This window comes from Eutrigla gurnardus (assembly GCF_963514095.1).
Source record: "Eutrigla gurnardus genome assembly, chromosome: 1".
Classification (NCBI taxonomy): domain Eukaryota; kingdom Metazoa; phylum Chordata; class Actinopteri; order Perciformes; family Triglidae; genus Eutrigla; species Eutrigla gurnardus.
Genome location: NC_139915.1, coordinates 35,848,338 through 35,871,948, shown reverse-complemented (window position 1 = coordinate 35,871,948; position 23,611 = coordinate 35,848,338). Strand labels below are relative to the sequence as shown.

General features: G+C 47.0%; 2 protein-coding genes and 1 long non-coding RNA gene across 3 annotated transcripts in view; 2 read left to right on the top strand and 1 right to left on the bottom strand.

The window, feature by feature from the left end:
• The window catches only part of LOC311018579 (uncharacterized protein), a 722,019-nt gene that overhangs the window by 429,300 nt on the left and 269,108 nt on the right, over window positions 1-23,611 (top strand). The window contains exons 26-28 of the mRNA XM_084017608.1: window positions 643-771; window positions 1,399-1,578; window positions 2,218-2,274. Of these exons, the coding sequence (XP_083873734.1) occupies window positions 643-771; window positions 1,399-1,578; window positions 2,218-2,274 (366 nt within the window). The remainder of the gene's footprint in view (window positions 1-642; window positions 772-1,398; window positions 1,579-2,217; window positions 2,275-23,611) is intronic.
• Window positions 4,744-6,594, top strand: LOC311018723 (uncharacterized protein). Its single transcript, XM_084017774.1, has 2 exons — window positions 4,744-5,099; window positions 5,209-6,594. The coding sequence occupies exons 1-2, from the start codon at window positions 4,981-4,983 to the stop codon at window positions 6,308-6,310; spliced, it is 1,221 nt and encodes a 406-aa protein (XP_083873900.1). The 5' UTR covers window positions 4,744-4,980; the 3' UTR covers window positions 6,311-6,594.
• On the bottom strand, window positions 16,620-17,117 carry LOC311018813. Its single transcript, XR_014597760.1, has 3 exons — window positions 17,019-17,117; window positions 16,832-16,940; window positions 16,620-16,745 (listed from the first exon to the last, which is right to left on the bottom strand). It is a non-coding gene; the product is annotated as an uncharacterized lncRNA (long non-coding RNA).

Below are 23,611 nucleotides of genomic sequence, written 5' to 3'. Positions count from 1 at the left end.
AGTCCCTTTATTTCCTGTTCCAACTAAATCTAGTCATCAGGACGGTTACTAGGTTTAGACTGAAATGACGCAGCTTCAAGGGGGCGGGGTCACAGAAAAGGGGCAGGGCTAATGTCAATCAGAAGCTGTCAGTGACGTATAGGATTCTGACTAAATGAATGTTGAGGATATAAATCAGTCATAAATAATGATCAAATCATGTTTGTGATTCATTCAAGCAACAAAATATGCATCGAGTTGTTGGAATGTGTTTTGGTTTGTTGGTCTCTAGTCGTCCCACTTTCTCAAATCTGATGCTAATGTGGGACAGCATGCTTTGGGTCATCTGGGACAGTCATGGAAGCTCTCTAAACGGGGAAAGGTGCATTCAGGGATTTCCTGAATCAAACCAGGAAGGAGAAACTACCTGCAGATGTCAGACAGGGCTTCATGGCAAATACAGTCGGTCCCGGTCTAAACACTGATTGTCTAGATAACTAGCACATACTCAGCTAGCTCTATAGCTAGCAACATTAGCCTGCCAACTAGCCCAGTTAACTCCTTGGTCTCATGCTGGTAGACAATGTTCTGTTCTCTCGCTCTCTCTATCGGATTCATGAAGCTTAACTAGTGAGAATCTGAAATCTAAATGTATTGTATCAGGATGCAGGAGCAGAGACCAGACTCCCCTGGACCTGGACCTGGACCTGGACCCAGCTGTGTGTCCATGAAGAGTGACTCGTCTATGTATCGCCCTGTTTATTTTAAAACTGAACAAGCTGCTGATGGAAGGTAAGAACTGAACCTGAACTCTCCTTCGCGGATTAATCAGGTCTAGAGTCAGAGTCAGAAGCTAACTTGGCTAACATGAAGGCTAACGACATAGAGAAATAGCAGCGAGGCTAAGCTAAGCTAAGCTAAGAACAAAAAGACTCCAAACCAACAGACACCAAACTCGAGCACCGTCTTCCTCTCACTCAAGGGAGGTTGTAGAGTAGTAAAGTAAGACACTTTATATCCAGCAAACTCTTATTTTAGGTGTTAAGGTAACTGATAATGCCCGAGGACGTGTCTATTATCAGGAGGTAATGGACTACGTGGAGGCCAGGACCGTCCGATGCCCAGTGGAGAGTTAGCAACTAAAATGTAAAGTTTTTAAGAGTCATAACTCCGTTTTCCCATCATTGTCACCCCATACAGTTCTAATGCAACGGAAACGTTGTCCACTGCTCCTAGTGTGAGTGTAGCACTAAGACGAGTGTTCACATGTCCACGTGGTCTCATGTGACCCAGATCCATTCAAAGTATTGATCCTGACACTAGCATCAATTTTCAGAACATGACTCATCAATATAATCAAAGCAAACTGATTAATGAAGCTTAACTAGTGAGAATCTTAAAGTGTATTTATTGTATCAGGATGCAGCAGCAGAGACCAGACTCCCCTGGACCTGGACCTGGACCTGGACCCAGCTGTGTGTCCATAAAGAGTGTCCAGTCTACCTGCAAAACGGCATTGACCCAGAAAACACCCCAGCCAAAAGGAAAAAGAAAGACTCTGCAACAGACACAGACGACCGACACACCACAGAAATTAAGGTCAGTCTGCTTGACAGCATAAACAACAAACTGGATCTTCTAACGTCACGAGGAAGTAAAAGACATGCAATAGCCTGGAATTTCCCCAAAACAGCATTGTAACACTGCAAAAACCAGACCTGTTAATACAAATGCATATTGTTACTAAAGAAAATAAACTGATGAAAGAAAGTGGACCTACAAACCCGCTCCATGCACGACATCCCAGAATCGTTAATCCCAGACTTCATGACAACCTCACGTAGAGGAGGGTCTGTTCTAAAGGGGATCTGAGCCTCAACAGGCCAGCCACCTCCTGCTGGGTCTGGTGGCAGCCCAAAGGAGGTGAGGACAAGGCAGCAAGGAGGAGGAGACGGGAGACAGATTTAAACTTGTATCATCAAGTTAAAACCTACATTTAAATAATAAATAAATCCAGAAAGTTCTTCCCGGATCCAGCTGTCCTGACCGGTTCTGACTGCCCCATAGCCACGCCAATGCCTCTTTGTCCACAGAGCCTGACCAGAGATAACCCTCTCCTTATATATTTATTATTATTATTATTATTATTATTATTTTCTTTCTTTTTTCCTTTCCTCTCCCTCACTTTGATTAATACTCTCCTCCTTTTGCTCTTTCCTCTCTCTATCTTTCACACAGAAAACTCCTCCATTCACCCAGTGAACGGTCTATGGCTGAACAAGCTGCTGATGGAAGGTAAGAACTGAACCTGGACTCTCCTTGGAGGATAAATCAGGTCTAGACCAGCCAGAGAAAAGTTAAGAGTCAGAGAGAAGCTAACTTGGCTAACGTCACAGCTAATGCCAAAGAAGTGGATCTAGACTCAGCTCAGCTAAACTAAGCTGGGTTTACATCGGAGCTACTTGAAAACCTGGTGCATCAGCATCAGACTCCAAGTGGGTCTGACCAAACTGGGTACTTGATGCGTTGGGAGACCGGTTTGGTCTAAACAGGTAAAGAAATCCAGAGGAATCAGGAACAGGTAACCGGTCAAAGTCCAGGAACAGGTACGAAGGGAGAAACAGACACGTATCAGGTCCTGGATCAGGCCAGGGTTCAGGTTTTCATGGGAAGCAAAGGCAACGTTGGAACTTTGATATTTTTTTTACTTTAATCATCCATTAACAGAAAGTTCAAGGCAAGCAAGCAGCAACCAGAGAGACAATCTGTCAAGTCTGTGTTAGAAAGACTCACACAAGGACCAACAGCAGCCATATCAAGTACAGTTCACCAGCTACACCATCTGGACCAAGACCTGAATGAGGTTTCCTGCAGGTTTGAGAAGCCAACGGTTAGCTACTAAGATGACTTTAACACGTAGCTGTAAAGTTGACCTTGAATTATGAAGCTAACTTTGTTAGCAGCTTCACACCAGAATCCACATGGATCCAGATCCAGTAAGGTTGCTGCTCAGGGTGCCGCTCTGCCGCTTGTGTTCATCAGAACCCGAGGCTTCAAAACCGTAGTCCACAAACCAACGGGTGATGTCGCCATGACAACGTCCACTTGTGATCTCCAGTCTGTGCTTTAGTGACTCTTTGAACTCGGTTTTCTCCACAGAGTTCAGCAGATCTCAGAGGTTCCGTTTACCCGGCAGCATCAAACACACCTGGACTCCATATTTATGGTGAGTACATGTACAAGCTCACCTTTCACTATTAACCACATCTGTTAAAAGAATTTCCCCGTAAACGAATAAATTCACCCAAGGAGGAGATCGGAGACAGAAGTAAAGTCGACGTCTGACTTTAATCTTGATCAAGAGGAGCAGTTTACAATGCAACAACGTGTGAGGATGCTACAGAGGAAGTGCTCAAATCACTGTTGTGACTTGAGTCTTTTAAAGGCACAGGAGATGATGCGTCATTGACAGTTAATCTTCATGCAGAACTAGACATCAGTGTTAATTTTGTTGACGAAAATTTTTCGTCATAGTCATCGTCAACGACCTTTTTTTTCTGACTAAAACGAGACGATAACTAAATAAAAAATGATTTACGACGACTAAGACGATGACGAGGTGTATTGACATATTTGTCAACGAATAAAAACGAGACGAAAATGTCTGCCAGAGACGAGATCCAATCGGAACACATTTCGTTAGGAAGAGGCGGGAGGAATTGGGAAGAGAACCAATCAGAGACGTGGTAAGGAAGGTACGTCAACACGTAGTTTGCGTTTGAGACTGGCCCGGAAATGCGCTGCACCTGGAAAAGACAGCATGTCAACGCCGGGGAGAAAGAGGAGAGAGGACATATGGGAGAATTTTATATTTGACGTGAAGGACAACAAGACTCAGTGTAAGAAATGCAGCGCGAGGATTACGGGGAAATACACAACCAACTTGAAGCGACATTTACAGTCGAATCACCCCGAAATCCACACACAGGTAAGCATTTTCCACAACATACAACTCACTCGACCTTATCCCGTTTATTACACGGCTTACTAGTGAAATATTAAATTTGAGACATGATTTTCATCAAATTACGACTTGTATCGGTGATTTTTCCGCTGTTTTGCTACCCCTGTTTAGTGAGTGTGTGTGGCTGGCTGCGTTGTGTTTCACTGCTAACTTCCAAGCAGCCAGCCTATTGCTATAGCTGGTTGATGTTTAGCGCTACATGCAGCAACAACAGTCGCTGCAGCTTCTACTGAGAGCGAGTCAGACGTAACGCACGTGAGACACAACGACTGACTTTAATAGAGCCGTGTAATAAGCTATAAATATAACACACCACTGTCATGCAAAGCTAAAGGTACCTACTGATTAAAGGTGCATAAGAAATGTTGGTGTAACAAGAAACATTTTAACTCTTCCTTTTTTTTCCTTCTTCATCATAGCTACAGAAGACCTCAGATGGACCACAGAGTGCAAAGAGACTTAAACTGTCCCAGCAAACCAATTCAGTGGCCATTCTAAGTGCTTCAAAGTACAGTCTTGACTCGAAAGAGCAACAGACAAAGGAGGAGGCTATAGCAAAATGGATTGGATGCACAGGACTCCCAGTTACTACAGTTGAAGATGAGGACTTTGTTCTTATGATGGAAACAATGGATAAGAAACTGACTGTTCCAAAAAAAACTAAAATAAGTAATCTGATCGAAAAACATTATGAAGCTGAATAACAAAAATTCAAAAGGAGATTGGCTGCTGGGCGGAAGGTATCAATTGGAATTGATCTGTGGACAAAAAAAGGACTGACTGCTTCCTTCCTGGCTATAAGTGCATGCTTTTTTTGCACTGAACTACAAAAACCACAACACATATTGCTGGCCCTGGAACAAGTGGCCCATCCACACACCGCACAAATAATCAAAGCATGTGTGGACAAATGTGTGCAAGAGTGGGGCATATCACATGAGAAGATCATCACAGTGATTACAGACAATGGGAGTAATATGGTGGCAGCCTTTAAACACACCACACCAGAGGCAGAAGAAGCCACCTCTGAGGATTCAGAAGAAGAAAACCCCACCATGACTGAAAGTGAGTCTGAGACTGAAGAAGATGATCAGAGGTGAGTCATTGGAAAAAAATGTAGTAATTTCTATTGTTAAGAGTATGCCTGTTAAAAAGAAAATTTTTAAAATCTAATTATGCTTATTTGTGTGCATTCTTCTTATTAGATGCGATGACCTGGATATACAATGGACGCCATGTGTGGTACACACATTACAACTGGTAGTCCACATGATCCAGAAGGAGACTGGTGTGAAAAAGGTCCTTGATAAAGCAAGGTCAGTCGTGAAACTTTTTCGCAAGTCCTCGGTTGCGACACAGAGGATAATGGAAGAGTGTGGCCTTATTGTTGTGAATGACTGCCCCACACGCTGGTCGAGCACATTCAACATGGTTGCACGACTCCTCAGAGTGAAAGACGCAGTTTGCCAAGTCACCAACGACATGGGATGGGACAGCTTGCTCCCTAGTGAATGGCAAAAGCTGAAATCATTGCATGAACTACTGATGCCTTTTGCAGAACATACTCAGACCCTTCAGAGTGACACCATGTCCATGTCTCTAGTGGTCCCTGCCATCTTTGATCTGCTCAGCCACCTTACTGACTTTGAAGAGAACACAAACCACAGAGGCCTTGCTGCTCTTGCACAGAAAATGGAAAGAAATATCAACCAGCGTTTTGCTTGGATCCTGGACCCAACAGATGAAAAGTTTTCACCACTTGTGGCAGCTGCCTGCTTTGTCAACCCTACTGTGTGTGAAACCCTACTTGATGATGAAAACATTCAGGAACTGCTGAAACAGGCTGAAGAGTACGTGATCCAGTCCACTCAGTCACACTCACAACATGTTGAACTTGAGGACCAGCCTGAAGATGATGGAGAGGAGATAGAGAAGGAACCAGAGGAGCTAGAACCAGCACCATCCTCATCAAAGCAGCCAGTCTTCAGGTTTTTGTCAAAGTCTCGCATAAAGCCTAAACAGAAGATCTCCTCCACAACCAGCATTAAGCAGCAGATCAGAAAGTATAAGGAAGAGCTTTCACAACCAATCACCTGTGCCACAGCAACAGGATTCTGGCTGGAAAAAAGTGACACTTTTTATCACAGTTTAAAACCTTTTGCGTTAGACTTATTGGCTATTCCAGCTTCTCAAGCTTTCGCTGAGAGGGTTTTCAGCATCACAGGTGACCTCACCAGAGGCAAGCGCAACAGAGCAAGGGTCATGCTGGCACGAAGTGCTTTCCTTAAAATGAATCGGGCCAAATAAATCTGTGGTCTACACTAACTATGCTTGTATGCACATTTTATGGTACTGATTTTTGTTTTTCTGTTAACTTATGGTATAGCTCCATATATTAAATAATTTGCTTGTTATTTTGAAGTTGAAAATGTTTAAATCCTGATGCGATTTGAAGTGAACTGCAGTTTGAACAGTGAACTGAACCATTTGTTTTGCCTTTTTAATAGCTCAGTTACACTGATTTGGAGAGAGCAGGCCTGATGGCGTTGGAGCCTATGCACTTTTTTTACATGTTTTTTTTTTTTTTTTTAATTTGCACAAATGGCACTGCTGATTTTAAAGTATTACAGGTTAATAAATGTTTGTTGCAAATAACAAGTTAATCTGTATCTGTGTATGAATTGCAGTACATTACAATTCCTTAACACATTCATAGAGGTTTCATTTAGTCTAGGTGAACGTAATGACTTTCAGAAATTAAAGGGAAAATTTAACATATTACCCTTTAGTCGACTAAATCTACTGTAGTTTTCGTCGACTATAATCTTATGATATTTCGTCAACTAAAACTAGACTAAAACTAAAACAATTTAAATGACTAAATTATGACTAAAACTAAATTACATTTTAGTCAAAAGACTATAACTAAAACTAAATCAAATTTTGCTGTCAAAATTAACACTGCTAGACATCATGACTACCAGGCCTCTGATAACATTTAGGTCAGCATGGGGAGACTAAAGTAATAAACAGTTCAACACATAAAGCTGTAACCTGAACAAAGAAAACTTTAAGACATGAGGTTATACAAAATTCTTATAACATTCCCTCCTGTTTATGCTTATCTCAAGCATAATCATTAGTTAAATTTTGTGGAGGGTGAGAGCGAAAACCCTGTCAGGCAGTTTCTTAGCAACTTCCAGTGTCCATCTTTACATTCAGGCAGGGAAATTCTCTTACGGCCCCTCTGCCTACAGGCGACCGCCTTGTGGTCCTCCAGTCCAATTGGGAAAATACAATGATTCAATTCAAACAAGGTTATACATAATACATCTAGCAAATCTAATCTCTAACAGTCTAAAGTTTAATAGGAAGGAAGAATAGAAATCAAACAAAATGTCCAACGCAGGCTGGTCAACCCATCGATCCCGTTAGTTGAACCTGACCCTGCCTAGGAAATCTCACCCTAAGCTTGTGGAAAACAATAAAACATTACAGACTTCCTTCCATCATGTGATTAACATATAGTGGAGATAACATCCTTCTCTTAGGCTACACTCGTAATGCTTATCAGTATCTTACATCTTCCTTTTGGGATTTTCTGTAAATACATCATTGTGCTGTGGAATTTATGTTTTTATTTTTATTTAAACTACTAATCATAGAAATCCTCCAAGTCCCCGTGCATGTCCTCAGCTTCCAGATCACCTGGAACTTTCTGCTCACCATCCGGCACTCTGGTGTACAGTAACATCTTGTTCATGGCAACGTCAATCAGCCTCTGAACTAAGTCCCTCAGGAATGGAACACAACACAACGCAGTCATAATTATGGTCATTATATTTATGGTTATCAAAACTGATTGTATGAGTCCTGACCACCTCCCGAACATGCTCTCCATCCATGAAAAGTAAGGGTGATCGTCAATACCTGAATTTTCTGCGAACTCCTTGGATAGCGATGTCAAACCTGCCGGCTCCCTAGTCACACTGCTGTCAGGGGTGTTATTGGGAATGAAAGTGCAACACATATCCCCAAACATCTTACACACGCCTCCCTTCTCGGCCAGCAGCATGTCCAGCGCCAGTCATTTCTGCCATGCCAAGAGACTAGTCCTATCTAATTGTGAAGACAACCCCTTGATGCTGTCTCTGACATAATTGATGAACCTTTGTTGGTTATAATACAAATAGTTAGTCCAATCGATGTTAATGTTGGTCTAAGTGTCTTACCACCACAGAACCACCAGATGTCCGCCCTGGTCACAAGTTGTCTTCTCACCCACGCATCCTGCACACCCCCTTCTCCTGCTGATAACTTCAGGGTTAGATTATAGCAAGCCAAAGTTCCTACACTAACCGTACCTTCTTCTCTAGACAGACAGGTGTAGTCGCCGTCATATGGCTCAAACCAGGGTGGCCGTGTGTGAGTTGGCACAAGGGGAAACAAGTGGTGTACAGTGGTGCAGTTCCTGTCAGCGGGTAGAGACACAAAGTTATACAATTTGCGGTCCAATTTCTCTTCTAGCTCTTAATTTGGAGCTAGCGTTGTATTGGCTAGTGTTAAGTTGACAATCAGTGATTCAGCTGCGGTGCGATCGTTGTTGCCATTCGATTGTCGAGAGTGACATTCGTGTACCCAGAGTATTGGAACTACCACTATCACTGCTACCAGACTGATTAGACACAATGTTCCTCTCATACCGCATCCCATCCTTCGAAACGGATGCCACAGTCTGTCGGCCATGGTGTGGTGTTTTTACTTATCTTTCCCCCCTGGAGTGCTGTATGCTCTTGTGGCGGAACGTGGGGGAAGGGGGAAATTGTCCAACAACGCCACCTGGGGAATTGCGCCCCAGGAAATACACTCAAACCCTGTACTGGGGCTACTACAGTAGGTCACACAGATTCCTTACACCAATTTATAGAGAGGACAAGACACGGACTTCCAAAAATACAATTGTTTTTATTTAACAATAATTTACTAGGGTAAAAATGAGCACAAATGTCTTTTACAACCTGAGTGTCGGCTATATCGCAGTAAACAAACTAAACAAAACAGGATTAACGTTAGTGGGGCGGGCAGACTAAAGCAAATCAAACCACAAAAAGAAATACTACAAACCAAATCACCACGTGCCACAGCAAAACAAATTAAGGGATGTGAGATGGGACCGCCACCAGGGAAGTATGCCGCACACTGCACCAACTCCTGTCAGTGGACTGTGAGAAAAGGACGTCGTCGAAGACGGAGCAGAAGACGGAGCGACTGCACCAGGGCTGGAGGCCGTGAATGGTTTACGTTTGGATAGCCGCTGTGGTGCACGTCACTGGGCAGTGCAGTGCAGCCTCACACAGAGTGCAGGAGGAGAAACAGAGGAACCGCTGTGGCTTCAACAGCTGCAGCAGGACAGAGAGCAGAGGGCAAACAGCTTTTAGCATAAGGCTACTACAGCCAACAGAGATTAATAAGGGAGCACACTTACCCGAACGAAGAGAGCTTGAGCACCCCAGAACCAGTCAGTCTGCAGTGACAACAGAGAGCAGACGCCAACTCCTCACAATGCTGCAACCCAACCAGCACGGCCAACGACACTGAAAGTGACACATCCCGGCAGCTATCACACCATACTGTGCCATAAAGTTGCATGAAGTAGCAGCACCCACGCTTACCTTGAGAATGACCACATAGGAAACACGCCAAACACACCAAGCAAACCGGAGCACGCCAAGCAAACCGGAGCACGGCAAACCAACGGAGCACGCCAAACAGAGCCCTTCCAGGTGAACGCCAGAGAGAGAGTGCGACCGAGGGAGCGCAGTAATTCAACAGGTGGCACCAATGCGCAATCAAGCACCGGTGGTGCTGATTGAGTGGGCGTGGAGCAGAGCAACCCTCGACCTGCCACATTCCATCCCCGCTTTCTGCATTGTCGCCCCCACGACGAACTACACTTGAAAAGTACACTAAACTAGGACCAAGGCCTAAACAGGACAGACTGCAAATTTACCACTGGCTGTGCAGGTTCAAGTACCGCATTACCCCTGATGCCAACAGGCTGGGGAAGACGATGAACATTGGAATGTTGACTGGCGGTGGAACGGCCAGTTCGACGCAAGGCCGACTGAGAAGGACTGGACTGACCACTAGAGGAAGGGGACACCGAGTGAGGGCGTTCTAGTTCCGCCCTTGAGCCTGAAGTAGGCTCAGCACTTGCTGGTGTCATCACAGCAGGCCCTGTAGAGCAGGGCTGGGCTGGTGCCTCGGTGGCAGAGGGTGCAGAAGTGTCACGGACCAACAACCATAGCTCACCACCTTCAGGTGAATCCGGGGAGCCTGCAAGCGCTGCCGAATCTGGTGGAAGCGGCGCCCTAGGAGGGTGACAACTGGACATGACCTGGGCCTTCAGCATGTCTCGGTGTACCTGCCGAGCCCTATGCAACTCTTCTACAGGGGCAATGGTGTAAACCGCTCCATCTCCGGATGGGGCTTTCAGCACCTGATAGAGCACTGAGCTCCATTTGTCATGAAGCTTGTGTCGACCCCTAACACCAAGGTCTCGGAGGTAGACGTGCTGGCCCACCTGCAAAGGAACCTCCCGAACATGCTGGTCGTGTCGACCTGCAGCAGCCAACATCCTACCACGAGCATTCTCAAATGCCACCTTGAGCCTTGCCTGATGCTCAGTCATCCAATCCTGTACTCCCCCTGGCTCAGCGTCCCGGACCCGGCCCAAAAGAAAGTCCACGGGGAGCCTAGGTTCCCCACCGAACATTAAAAGGAAAGGAGACTCTCCTGTACTTTGATGTGGCGTAGTGTTGTAACAAAACAACACCTGCGGTAGACAAGAAACCCAATCCCGCTTCCGGGAGACTGGCAATGTCCGCAATAGGTCATGAAGAGTTCTGTTAAAGCGTTCACACTGCCCGTTGCCGGCCGGATGGTAAGGAGTGGTTCGTGATTTGGCTACCTCGTACAAGCGGCAGAGTTGTTGGATCAGGGAACTCTCAAAGCTCCGACCCTGGTCGGAATGAATACGATTTGGAACACCAAACCGGAAAAACCATTCGGTCAGTAAGACCTGAGCCACAGTCGCTGCCTGCTGATCTCGGGTTGGGACTGCCGTGTATTTACTGAACACATCGGTCATTACCAAGACGTTTTCCAACCCGTTCCGTGAGGGTTCCAACAACGTGAAGTCAATGGCGACAATCTCGTTCGGCCGAGACGCCAGCACGTGGCCCATAAAACTATGGGGAACCGACCCTGAATCTTTGGCAACTTGGCAACGTTCACATGTCTGAACCCACCGTTTGATGTCGGCGGACATCCCTGGCCAGTAACAGCGCAGCCGCACCAATTCCGTGGTGCGCTCGATACCCTGATGGCCATGGTCCTGGTGCAACTGGGTCAGGATCTCCTCCTTAAGAACAGCAGGTAGGACAAGCTGGAAGCACTCTTCCCCCCCCATCCGAACGAAAAGTCCGGCGGTACAGCACGCCCTCCTGTTCGACCAAGCGGTCCCACTGTTTCAGGAGTGTCAAAGCAGATGTGGGAAGTTGCTGCCTTTCCTCAACAGTAGGCTTAGCCCGCGTCATCCAAAAGGGCAGAAAATGATCACGCAAAAGAGGATCCACCTCTTGCAAAGAACAAAGGTCCGATGGAGAATGGCCCCGGAAGACAGACACCATCGCCTGGGCTGCATGTACCACTGGGGCAGAGGCTGAAGCTGGCTGGGAGAGTGATGGGACCGAAGTGCCAGGTAAGACATGTTCAGCCAGGCTGGACCCTGACAGATACTGTCGGGAGAGAGCATCAGCATTCCTATTGATGCGTCCGGAGCGATACTTCATCTCAAAATCAAAGACAGCTAGTTGAGAGGCCCACCGCTGCTCTGTGGCTCCCAACTTAGCTGAATTGAGGTAGCTCAACGGGTTGTTGTCTGTGAAAACCACACATTTGTGCCCCAACAAATACTCCCGGAACTTTTCCCCATTGCCCACTTAAGCGCAAGAAACTCAAGCTTCATCGAACTATAGTTATCCATGTTGCGCTCAGTGGGTCGAAGGCCTCTGCTGGCATATGCTACCGGTCGGACCCCATGATCAGTCTTCAGGCCACTGAAACTTGCATCAATTTCCAAGATAAATGGGCGTGAAAAATCTGCGTAGGCCAACATTGGGGCCGAGACCAACTTCGCCTTTAAGGCTTCAAAGCTTTGTTCACACTGGGGTGTCCATGCAGAGCTCAGATCCTGCCCAGATCCTCGCTTGGACCTGGTACCTGCAAGTGTTGCCACCAACTGATGCAGAGGGCCCGCCAGCTTAGCGAACCCCTCCACGAACCGCCTGTAATAGCTGGCGAACCCCCAAGAACGAGCGCAGCTCTGACACATGGCGGGGCTGCTGCCATTTTGCCACTGCCTCGATCTTGGCAGGGTCTGTGGAAACTCCTTGACTGGAGATGATGTGCCCCAGATAGCGGACCTCCTTTTGGAAAAAGGCACACTTTTCAAGTTTCACCTTCAAACCTTCTCCCTGCAGCCGACTGAGGACCACCTCCAGTCTCTGCAACTGTTGTGAGACAGAAGAGGAAAATACAACGATATCATCCAAGTACAAGAGTAGGGATTGGCACTGTTGATCTCCGAACATCCTTTGCATGAGTCTTTGAAAAGTGCTTGGCGCATTGCACAAGCCGAATGGCATCCTGTTCCATTCAAAGAGCCCAAAGGGCGTACAAAAGGCTGTCTTCGGCTTGTCCTGCTCTGCAACAGGAACCTGATTATATCCACTCGCCAAGTCAAGAGTGGTGAACCAGCGAGCTCCGGCAAGGGAATCAAGGCTTTCCTCAATGCGAGGAAGAGGGAATGCGTCCTTCCGTGTCTTGCTATTAAGTAGGCGGTAGTCAACGCACATCCGGAGACTACGATCCTTTTTACGGACGAGGACAATAGGGGAGGCAAAGGGACTATTGCTTTCCCAGATCACTTTGGCTTCAAGCAACTGATCAATGTGAGCCTTCACCTCCTCATACTCAGAGGGGGGGATCCTTCGGTACCGCTGTCTCACTGGAGCCTCGTCAAGCAACGGGATTTCATGAGAAATGAGGTTGGTACAACCCAAGTCACCATCATGGGTTGAGAAAACTGTCTGATATCTCTGCAACAAAGCATGCACCTCCATCTGTTCTTGTTCTGTTAAAGCAGACAGGTCCATGGCTTGGACCCCGCCTGGTGCCACACCAGAAGCTGCCTGAGATGAGACCGAGGCTGTAGTGGGCTTCACCTCAGTTACACCAGCAGGTAAGCTGACAACCTGGGCCCTACTTAAAACACCAAGACCAGTGCGTGGGTAAAGGAGGACATCGGTTGTCCCCACATTGACCACTGGGACATAAGCTGTACCACGGGTAACCTGGACAAGACAAGGAGACACTAGTAGCCCTGCGGGCAGGCTGGACTCTGCTGGTTCAAACAGCACGGCCTGATCAGCCAGCTGTTCCGGACAAGTGGTTGCCACAAGCTTCATTACTCCACCAGGTATGCGTACCGCCCATCTGCCACGAACCCTGGCGAAACCAGTGATGTTCCTCTGGTGTTCTGTGGTGGCCCGATGGGACCGTTGCAAAGCTTCAAGGACAGGTACTGGAGCTTGAACCACTGAGGGAGCATCGAAAAGAGCGGGACCGTATACCGCAAAGAGTTCCCGATAACATCGACGGATGATGTTGCTCCCCAAGATCCCAGGGGCAACAGATGCAACACCGGGAGGGTCTCTTACCACTAAGATCCCACAACCAGGGACCACCTTCCCACATAATGTGACATCCAGCTCCAAATAGCCGATGTAAGGAATACAAAGACCGTTGGCTGCCCGCAGTTGCAGCCAATTACAAGACCGGAGGCGCTCTTGGCCCCATGGCGCGAAATGTTCTACAAAGAAACTTTCAGGGATCGTGGACACCATGGATCCGCTGTCCAACAAGCACGAGACAGTGATCCCACCCATCAGGACATTAATATGTGGACAGGGCGCCATTATCCGACCGATGAGGTCTCGTTGCGAGCCTCCAACCTCCCCATCTGAGCTTTGGCTCCTCAGCTCAGTGGGCTTCAGTTTTCCGGCTGGGGTGCGGGGCGCGAAAACCCAGCCACATTAGAAGACCGACCAGTAGCAGAACCAACACGGGGACGAGGGGGGACCCGCTCCCCATCACACTCACTGGCATAGTGACCCGGCTGTTGACACCTTCAGCAAATCACAGGACCGTTGCGAGGAGCCCGCGGTGGAAAGGGGCGAGCCTGCAAAGAAGCCATGGTCTGGGCCAACTGGTGAAGCTGTTCCTGTTGACGCTTCAAGAGTATCTTCACTTCACTCAACTCTGAATCATGGGGTGAGACAAGTGGGGCGGGGCGAGAGCTACCCTGTACCCCATACTGCAGACCATAGGCCGAGGGAAGAGAGTGGCTACGTTCCCTTGCACCCCTTGGGGACCCCTCCCTCTCCCATCTAATGGCCTCTCCACGTGTTTCAAGCAAAGAAACAGGGGGGTGGTGGCGAACGAACTGTTTCAATTCCCTGCGAAGGGCACCATCAAACACATGCTCTACGAACTGATCGCGAAGAAGAACTTCAGCATTTGGCAAGGCATCCGGTGCAGACTGTTTAACACGCTCCATCAGGGCCATCAAAGCCAAGGAAAATTCTAACAGCGTCTCACCTTCCTGCTGCTTTCGGGAGAAGAAAGATTGCTGCAGTGTTACATATGACTGAACACAGCCATAAAGTTCAGTCAAAATAGCCAAAACCTTGGCTGGGTCTTCTCTCTCCACAGGGGGGCGATATTTGATCTCCTCTCTGGCCTCCCCTTCCAGATGGTCAAAAATGAAAAAGGCCCGATCGCGAACAGACAGGTGGCGTGCTTGCATACATGCCTGTAATTCCTCTTTCCACTCAACTATGCCTATACCCGTTCTGCCGTTAAACATGGGACATCTACGATCTCTAGGTATAACAACTAACCGTTCAGTGACCAGGGCGCTAGTACCTGCAGCTGGAGGATTACCTGAAGTGACAGAGGGGGGATCCGCTCTGCTGGAACTGGCCTGGGAAGAATCCCTCGCTCGAGACAGCTGCTCGTTGTCTGCTTTAAGCTGTGCCACTTGCTCTCTGAGCTGCTGCAGTTCCTCCTCCATGGCAAACCGCAGAGGCCACACTCACTGCCTTCAAAATGGAGACCTGGTGTTACCACTGGCAGAAAAAGAAGAGAGAAAAGAAAAAGGTGCTGTCGCTCCGTCTTCACTGCTGCCTCAACACACCACCACAAAACGTAACCTAACAAAAACAAAAGAGAAAGAAAGAAAGAAAAGAACCAAACAAAACAAACCCACACTAGTAACAAAAAAATGGAAGTCACGTCTCTGTCCTCTTACAGGGCGTACCCACCAAACGCGATGAAACTTCATCGCGCGACAAGATTACATGTAAAGTCAATGCAAAGACGCGATTAGACGCTTCATCGCGCCGGGCGACGCGATGGACGCGATAGCGCGGCGGACGCGATGGACGCGAAAAATCGCTTCATCGCTTCATCGCGCCATCGCTTCATCACGCCATCGCGCCATCGCTCGAGTTGAAATAATTGAACTTTTGCGGCGAATTCGCGTGAAGACGCGCCGCGACAGCCTATCAGCGTTGAGATCGTCACCGACGTGCTGACGTACGGACGTCCTGGTGTTCCCTCGCTTTTTGCCGGCTTGCCGCTCCAGTGAAGAAGATGGAGGAGACACTGATAGTCGCCGTGACCGCTCGTCGGCGGTCTTATATCTTATAATCTTAAGTCCGACGTCGGCGCCTAGCCCGCAGACGAAGCTGGGAACTTCTCCAGAGTAGATACAGTGCAGCGATGGTGGTTATCTCAGCCATGATCGACGAGAGAATGAAATGGCGGAAGAAATGTTGTTGTTTGGGCGGGCTCGTCGCGCGACGCGATGACGCGATGCCGCGATGAGGCGTTTTTTGGCATATTGGACCGGCGTCAAAACTGGAGCGTCTAGCGCGACGCGATTTCATTTGTCGCGCGATTAAATCGCGTTCATCGCGTTTGGTGGGTACGCCCCGTAACAGTGCATCCTGCCGACAACGCCAATTTGTGGCGGAACGTGGGGGAAGGGGGAAATTGTCCAACAACGCCACCTGGGGAATTGCGCCCCAGGAAATACACTCAAACCCTGTACTGGGGCTACTACAGTAGGTCACACAGATTCGTTACACCAATTTATAGAGAGTTGTTTTTATTTAACAATAATTTACTAAAAATGAGCACATATGTCTTTTACAACCTGAGTGTCGGCTATATCGCAGTAAACAAACTAAACAAAACAGGAACAGGATTAACGTTAGTGGGGCGGGCAGACTAAAGCAAATCAAACCACAAAAAGAAATACTACAAACCAAATCACCACGTGCCACAGCAAAACAAATTAAGGGATGTGAGATGGGACCGCCACCAGGGAAGTCTGCCGCACACTGCACCAACTCCTGTCAGTGGACTGTGAGAAAAGGACGTCGTCGAAGACGGAGCAGAAGACGGAGCAGAAGACGGAGCGACTGCACCAGGGCTGGAGGCCGTGAATGGTTTACGTTTGGATAGCCGCTGTGGTGCACGTCACTGGGCAGTGCAGTGCAGCCTCACACAGAGTGCAGGAGGAGAAACAGAGGAACCGCTGTGGCTTCAACAGCTACAGCAGGACAGAGAGCAGAGGGCAAACAGCTTTTAGCATACGGCTACTACAGCCAACAGATATTAATAAGGGAGCACACTTACCCGAACGAAGAGAGCTTGAGCACCCCAGAACCAGTCAGTCTGCAGTGACAACAGAGAGCAGACGCCAACTCCTCACAATGCTGCAACCCAACCAGCACGGCCAACGACACTGAAAGTGACACATCCCGGCAGCTATCACACCATACTGTGCCATAAAGTTGCATGAAGTAGCAGGACCCACGCTTACCTTGAGAATGACCACATAGGAAACACGCCAAACACACCAAGCAAACCGGAGCACGCCAAGCAAACCGGAGCACGGCAAACCAACGGAGCACGCCAAACAGAGCCCTTCCAGGTGAACGCCAGAGAGAGAGTGCACCCCGAGGGAGCGCAGTAATTCAACAGGTGGCACCAATGCGCAATCAAGCACCGGTGGTGCTGATTGAGTGGGCGTGGAGCAGAGCAACCCTCGACCTACCACACTCTCTTACAGTGTGTCAGATGAACCCACGTTCCTCTCTCAGCGATGTGGACTGCTGTCGGTGTAGATAGCAGAACCTGATATGGACCTTCCCAGCGAGTAGATGACCAGTGATACCAATGATAACTGCAATGAAACTTTTAGTTGAATGTTAAACATTTCTGATAATTTAGCCATGACTTGGTTTCTGAAATGTGGACCCTTTTCACAGTAAGTTTTTTCTGGGAATCCGAATCTTAGTGCAATAATAGTAGCAAAGATTTTTGCTACCACTGTAGCGTTGTTTGTTGCTGTTGGTGTGATTTCAACCCATTTTGAAAACATATCCACTATAACCAGACAGTATTTCTTCCCCTCTGATTTGTTTAGTTTGATGAAGTCCATGCATATTGTTTGGAAAGGATATTCAGCTTTCGGGAACGCTCCTCTTTTGGGTCTCATTCTTCCTTGCGAGTTGTGCTTGGAGCAAATCAAACAGGATGCACAAAAATTTTTAGAGTAATTTTGGAATCCATATGTTGTAAAACATTTACTTATCATTGCCACCATCCCTCCTGTTGAGACATGGGTAATTCCATGGCTCAAAATAGCTGCAAATCGATAGAGGGTTTTAGGAAGGATGGGCTTACCCTCAGGTCATCTCCAGATGTCGTCATCCGTTTGTTTTGCTCCTTTGTATCGCCACAGTGTTCTCTCAGTGTCTGGTGTTGTAGCCTGCATGTCCTTCAAGATATCATGGTCAATGTGCTCTGTGTCAGTATCAGCTACACAAATGTAATCTGGGCCCCGTCCCTCTGTCGCTGCGCGTTTAGCTTTTTCGTCTGCTTTGCGGTTTCCCCGTGAAACTGGATCAGTCCCGGTAGTGTGTGCTGCACATTTACAGACTGCAACTGCTTTTGGTAGGAGAATAGCATCCAATAAAGTTAGAATTAAATCTTTGTGTTGAATAGCTTTGCCTGAAGATGTTACCATGCCTCTGTTTTTCCACTGTTGGTCGAAAACATGCAGTGTGGAGAACGCATACCATCAACAAACATTGTTATGTTTGGATGTGTGAGTAGTGCATCAGTCAGGTCTGCTCTCGGCAAAACAGTCTCCTCAGTTTTAGCTAAGCAGTCATGTTTCTCACCGTCTTGTTCGTGTGGTAAAAGTGTGGATGGATTCAATGTGTAGCAGCGTTCGATTGTCAAATGTGGCTGCACCATTAGTATTGTCATACAATTGAGATGCCGTGCTGGTGGCATGAAAGCTACTTTGTTTTGCATCAGAAGTACAGAAACCGCATGTAAACCCTTCAATGTCAATGGATGAAACAACACGAGTGAAGCTGAACTCTGTACAGCAATAGCTGCTGCCTGCACTGCCTGTAAGCATGGAGGCATAGATCAAGGATCAAGTTTAGAAGAGTAGTAAGCTATCGGTCATAGTTTTTGTCCAAAAGGCTGTGTTAAAACACTGGTCATGAAACCTTGTCTCGCGTCACATGTTTGGATGAAAGTTGTTTGTTCCCCCATTTTAGATGAACAGCCTTTTTACCGTTTGTTACCCAATTTAGCTGCATGATGTAAATCTCCAATTTGGGTAAAAAGCTAACTCCCCAATAAGTTAACTGGGCATAGTTTTGAGATTGCCATCGATGTTTGTACTATTCTTTTGGTGTTAGGATCCTCGATCCACACTGGGTCGCACATTGGTTCGATTATTACATGTGGCTGATTTAACTCTGAGTCTGTCTGACCTTGATCTAATTAGACTTCCAGCATCTTCCTCCCGCACAACTGATTTGCATGCACCGGTATCGCACAGGAATTTTATTTTGTGATTGTTTACTTTTAATGTAACAAACAGTTTCTCTCCTAAGCTTAACAAGACGTCTATTGTTACCACTGAAAGAACCTTATCTGCCTCTGTGTCAGCTCCCTGTGTGTGGGTGTGTGTGTGTGGGTGTGTGTGTCAGTAGACTCTGTGGGCTGTGTGTGTGTGTGTCATTACGACCTGTCTGCTGAGATAGTCGTTGGTGATCCTCGGAGCCGGGGAGATGAGTCTCGGTTCCGCCTGGATCCTCTGTGTCCGCCTCTGTTCCGTCTGCTTCCGGACCTGCAGTCTCTACTCCAATGTCCAAACTTACCACAGTTAAAGCAAGCACCATCTTTATTTTTTGATCTGCTCCCCTCTCCATCTCTCCTGTCTCCCCCCTTTCCGTATCTACCTCTCGATCTACCACCCCCCCGGTACAGCACACCGCCGTCATCCTCATCATCACAATCATCATCCAACACAAAGGCGTTATTTGACTTTCCCTTTTTTTTATTATTCTGCACCTTCTCGGGATGTACCTCGTGTTCTTTAAGGTTACGCAGGCCCGTAGTAGTATGTCCAATCAAATGTTTTTTAATGAACTGCGCCTGATCTGAGTCCATGCCGGTCAAAAATGCATTTTTGAGCTGCATGGCGTATGGACTATTGTCTACCTCATCGGAAGCTATGCCACTGTTAGCATCAAAGACTGTTTTGAGTCTGTCGAAGTATACTAGAATTGGTTCGTCTTTTGTTTGTTTGCAATTAGTTATTTTGAAGTAATCTGCTCTACCACGGTATTGCGCAACCACTCTTATCAAGAGCCGATCTACATGTGCTGACCAGTCGGCGGTATTAAACGCGTATGGATTGTTGGCATCGGCTGCATTAAGGGGATTCCAATTACCCTTAACCAGACACCAATCGCCTTTTAATACGTGTCGGAGCGCCCGTTCTACTTCCAGCGTATTTAGCCAGTAGCTGGAACACACCCTCCTGAATTATATCTCAAACTCTGTGCTGTTGGTCTGAGGGCGAGGAATGCCAGCTGTGGCTTCTTTTACATCCGCGTCCGTCCAAGGACGGTAAACTCTGACTACCGGCGGCTGTTGGTCTACTCCTGCGCGAGGATTTAGCATTTCAATCATGGGATAGATGTTCGCTACGCATTCGGTACTGTCGTATTCAAATTGTGGTGATGTAAGAGGGCTGTATGTCTTACCGCTGCGGGTTACCCCCCCACACCCTGCATCCCATGGGTGTCTCGGGGTCTGTGGTGAGAAGTGCCCTATCGTCCTGGAGGGGGTTGAGACTTGAACCGGCTCGGGGAGAGGTGGAGGCGGCGGAGGCCGCAGCTGGTGGGGCTGATCCGGGTAGGGAGGAGGGACAGGCATCGGACACAGGGGAACCTCGTCCTCATCTCTCCGTTGCTCTCGGCGAGAATAAAGAACAGGATAAAGAACTTGTCTGTTTGGGTATTTCTTTTCCTTTTCTCTCCTGCTCTTCCTGCTTCTGTTTCAGCAGCCCCTTGTATCTGTTTTCTGCCTCCGTCAACCAGATGTGAGCCTGTTCAAAACCATCTTTCCTTTGCATATACTTTGCTTTTTCTTTATACTCAGCTTCCGTGTTCCGGCCGCAACACGAATGGCTATTACCCATCTTATTTTATTTATATCTAGCTCACCCTATTCTATTTTATTTTAAATAGGTAGTATATATACTCACAAACAAATATAATAATAGTAATAATAATAATCAGAAAAACATACACGGCAGAAACTCACAAACAAATATAATACAAACGTGCTCAGTCAAAACTAATGTTTGTCTTACCTGAGTACTGCGCTTTTCCTTTTTTGTTAACACAGGCGGCCTGGTGGATCAAAGTAATTTACGTTGTTCCAAAGACGTGTTACTGGTCTCAAGACCCAGTACTTTGAGGTAGGGATCAAAGTAGGTCTCGTCGTTCCAGAGACGTACCTTATACTGTTCACAGACCCAGTACTTCGAGGTGCTTGTTTGACCTCGGTTTTTTTACTGACTTAGCAAGACTCCCTCCTAATCAAAATACCCAGATAGGAGAATCCCTCCTTTCTCTTTTTTTTTTTTTTTTTGTAACTGGTCGACTGTCGTCAACACAGTTCTCTGTGTCTTGCTAAATGAGTAGAAAACCTTTTCATCCAATCTGGTAAAACCCTTCTCGGCAAGTTGAGAATCCTGGATTGCTTCGTTGCTTCTTGGGCCTTAGCCCCCGGACTTTAAACCGAGCAATCCTAGACAGCTTCGCGGCGCTTCTCGGGTCTCCCACCCCCTCAACGCTAAACTTGGCTGTCTATTACTGGCACCAGACGCAGTCTTTGAGATACTAGATCTCGGTCATTTTACCAAATGGTGAAAAGTCTTTTTTTTTACTCAGGAATTTTATGTTTGCCCGATTTGTTTTTGATGCCTCAGATTCCTCCTTTCGTTCGGACCCCGTCACTGCTCTCCTCTCCAGCCGGGCCTGCCTTGCAAGGTGTTCAGGTCCGGTAGTTGGAGAAAAGAAACAGATATTGGGCCCAACGTTGGGCGCCAAATGTTAAAAGAATTTCCCCGTAAACGAATAAATTCACCCAAGGAGGAGATCGGAGACATAAGTAAAGTCGACGTCTGACTTTAATCTTGATTACAATAGTTTACAATGCAACAACGTGTGAGGATGCTACAGAGGAAGTGCTCAAATCATTGTTGTGACTTGAGTCTTTTAAAGGCACAGGAGATGATGCGTCATTGACAGTTAATCTTCATGCAGAACTAGACATCATGACTAGGAGGCCTCTGATAACATTTAGGTCAGCAATGGGGAGACTAAAGTAATAAACAGTTCAACACATAAAGCTGTAACCTGAACAAAGAAAACTTTAAGACATGAGGTTATACAAAATTCTTATAACAACATCCACTACAGATTCAATGCTGAACTGGTTCTAGTGGTCTCCATGCTGCTCAGACCCACACATGAATCCCATGTTGGGTTCTTTAGAGTTCATGTTCAGTTTATCCTTCTGTTCCAGCTGCTGGAGGAGAACATCGGCACTTTTGTGAAGAACGAGCTGAAGAAGATCCAGAAGGTCCTGAGTCCAGATTACCCAGAATGCTTGGAGAGTGAGGATGAGGAGTTGTTGGACGGTGAGGATGAAGAGCAGAGGAGGAGGAGCAGAGAGGCGTTTCAGAAGATCACAGTGGACTTCCTGAGGAGAATGAAGCAGGAGGAGCTGGCTGACTGTGTGCTGATCAGTAAGAGGATTTTAACAGATTTAACATGGTGGAAAGAAGAGAAGGATTCAATATGAAGAACTTCATATTTCCAAACTCTTAATAGGCTGCACACAACTTCAATGTTTGTTAATGTTCGGATGTCAGAATCGATATTCCAACACTCAAGTTCTACAGAGTTCAGACAGGATCACGACCGTTTCAGAGAAACAGGTGTTTCACTTCCCCCAGTGACCGTGTTAACTGGTGACTTTCAGCTCGTAGGAACTAAATGGTTAGGTTACGGTCTACCAGGATATTTAGAAAACCCAACGGTACTATTTTCAACACGTCATCATACCGTCTCTTTCTATGATGCTGTATTGTGATGTGTTGTAGTGACTGACTCGTGGAGCTTTGCAGCTGCATTTCAAAGGGTTATATCCTTCAGTTCTGTTTGTCTTGTAAAAGTATTATTATTTGATTTTATGTTGCACCTGATTGATATTGTCTCCAATAGTTCTGATTTAATCATTAAATAAGTCACTCATACTGAGGACTATAGGGATACATGGCTCTAATACATGGCTTGTTCATAGACTGTAAAAGGGTCTGTAGGATCCACTAACTGGGTTCCTTTGTTGTTTATCCAGGAACCGCTGCTGCAGTGTACCAACGTAAACTCAAGTCTGACCTCAAGAAGAAGTTCCAGTGTTTGTTTGAGGGCATCACTAAAGCCGGAAACCCAACCCTCCTGAATCAGGTCTACACAGAGCTCCACGTCACAGAGGGAGGGACTGCAGAGGTCAATGAGGAACATGAGGTCAGACAGATTGAAACGGCATCCAGGAAACCAGACAGACCAGAAACAACCATCAGACAAGAAGACATCTTTAAAGGCTCACCTGGAAGGGATGAACCAATCAGAACAGTGATGACAAAGGGAGTGGCTGGCATCGGGAAAACAGTGTTAACACAGAAGTTCACTCTGGACTGGGCTGAAGACAAAGCCAACCAGGACATACTGTTCACGTTTCCATTCACTTTCAGAGAGCTGAACCTGCTGAAAGAGAAGAAGTTCAGCTTGGTGGAACTCCTTCATCACTTCTTCCCTGGAACCAAAGAAGCAGGAATCTGCAGGTTTGAAGGGTTCCAGGTTGTGTTCATCTTTGACGGTCTGGACGAGTGTCGACTTCCTCTGGACTTCCACAACAACGAGATCCTGACTGATGTTACAGAGTCCACCTCAGTCCAAGTGCTGCTGACAAACCTCATCAGGGGGAAACTGCTTCCCTCTGCTCGTCTCTGGATCACCACAAGACCTG

What these genes read in the sequence shown, in the direction of transcription:
- LOC311018723 (XM_084017774.1), top strand. Translation starts at nt 4,981, where the DNA reads ATGGTGGCAGCCTTTAAACACACCACACCAGAGGCAGAAGAAGCCACC. An exon ending in ACTGAAGAAGATGATCAGAG is followed by an intron (nt 5,100 to 5,208) that starts GTGAGTCATTGG and finishes TCTTCTTATTAG; the next exon opens with ATGCGATGACCTGGATATAC.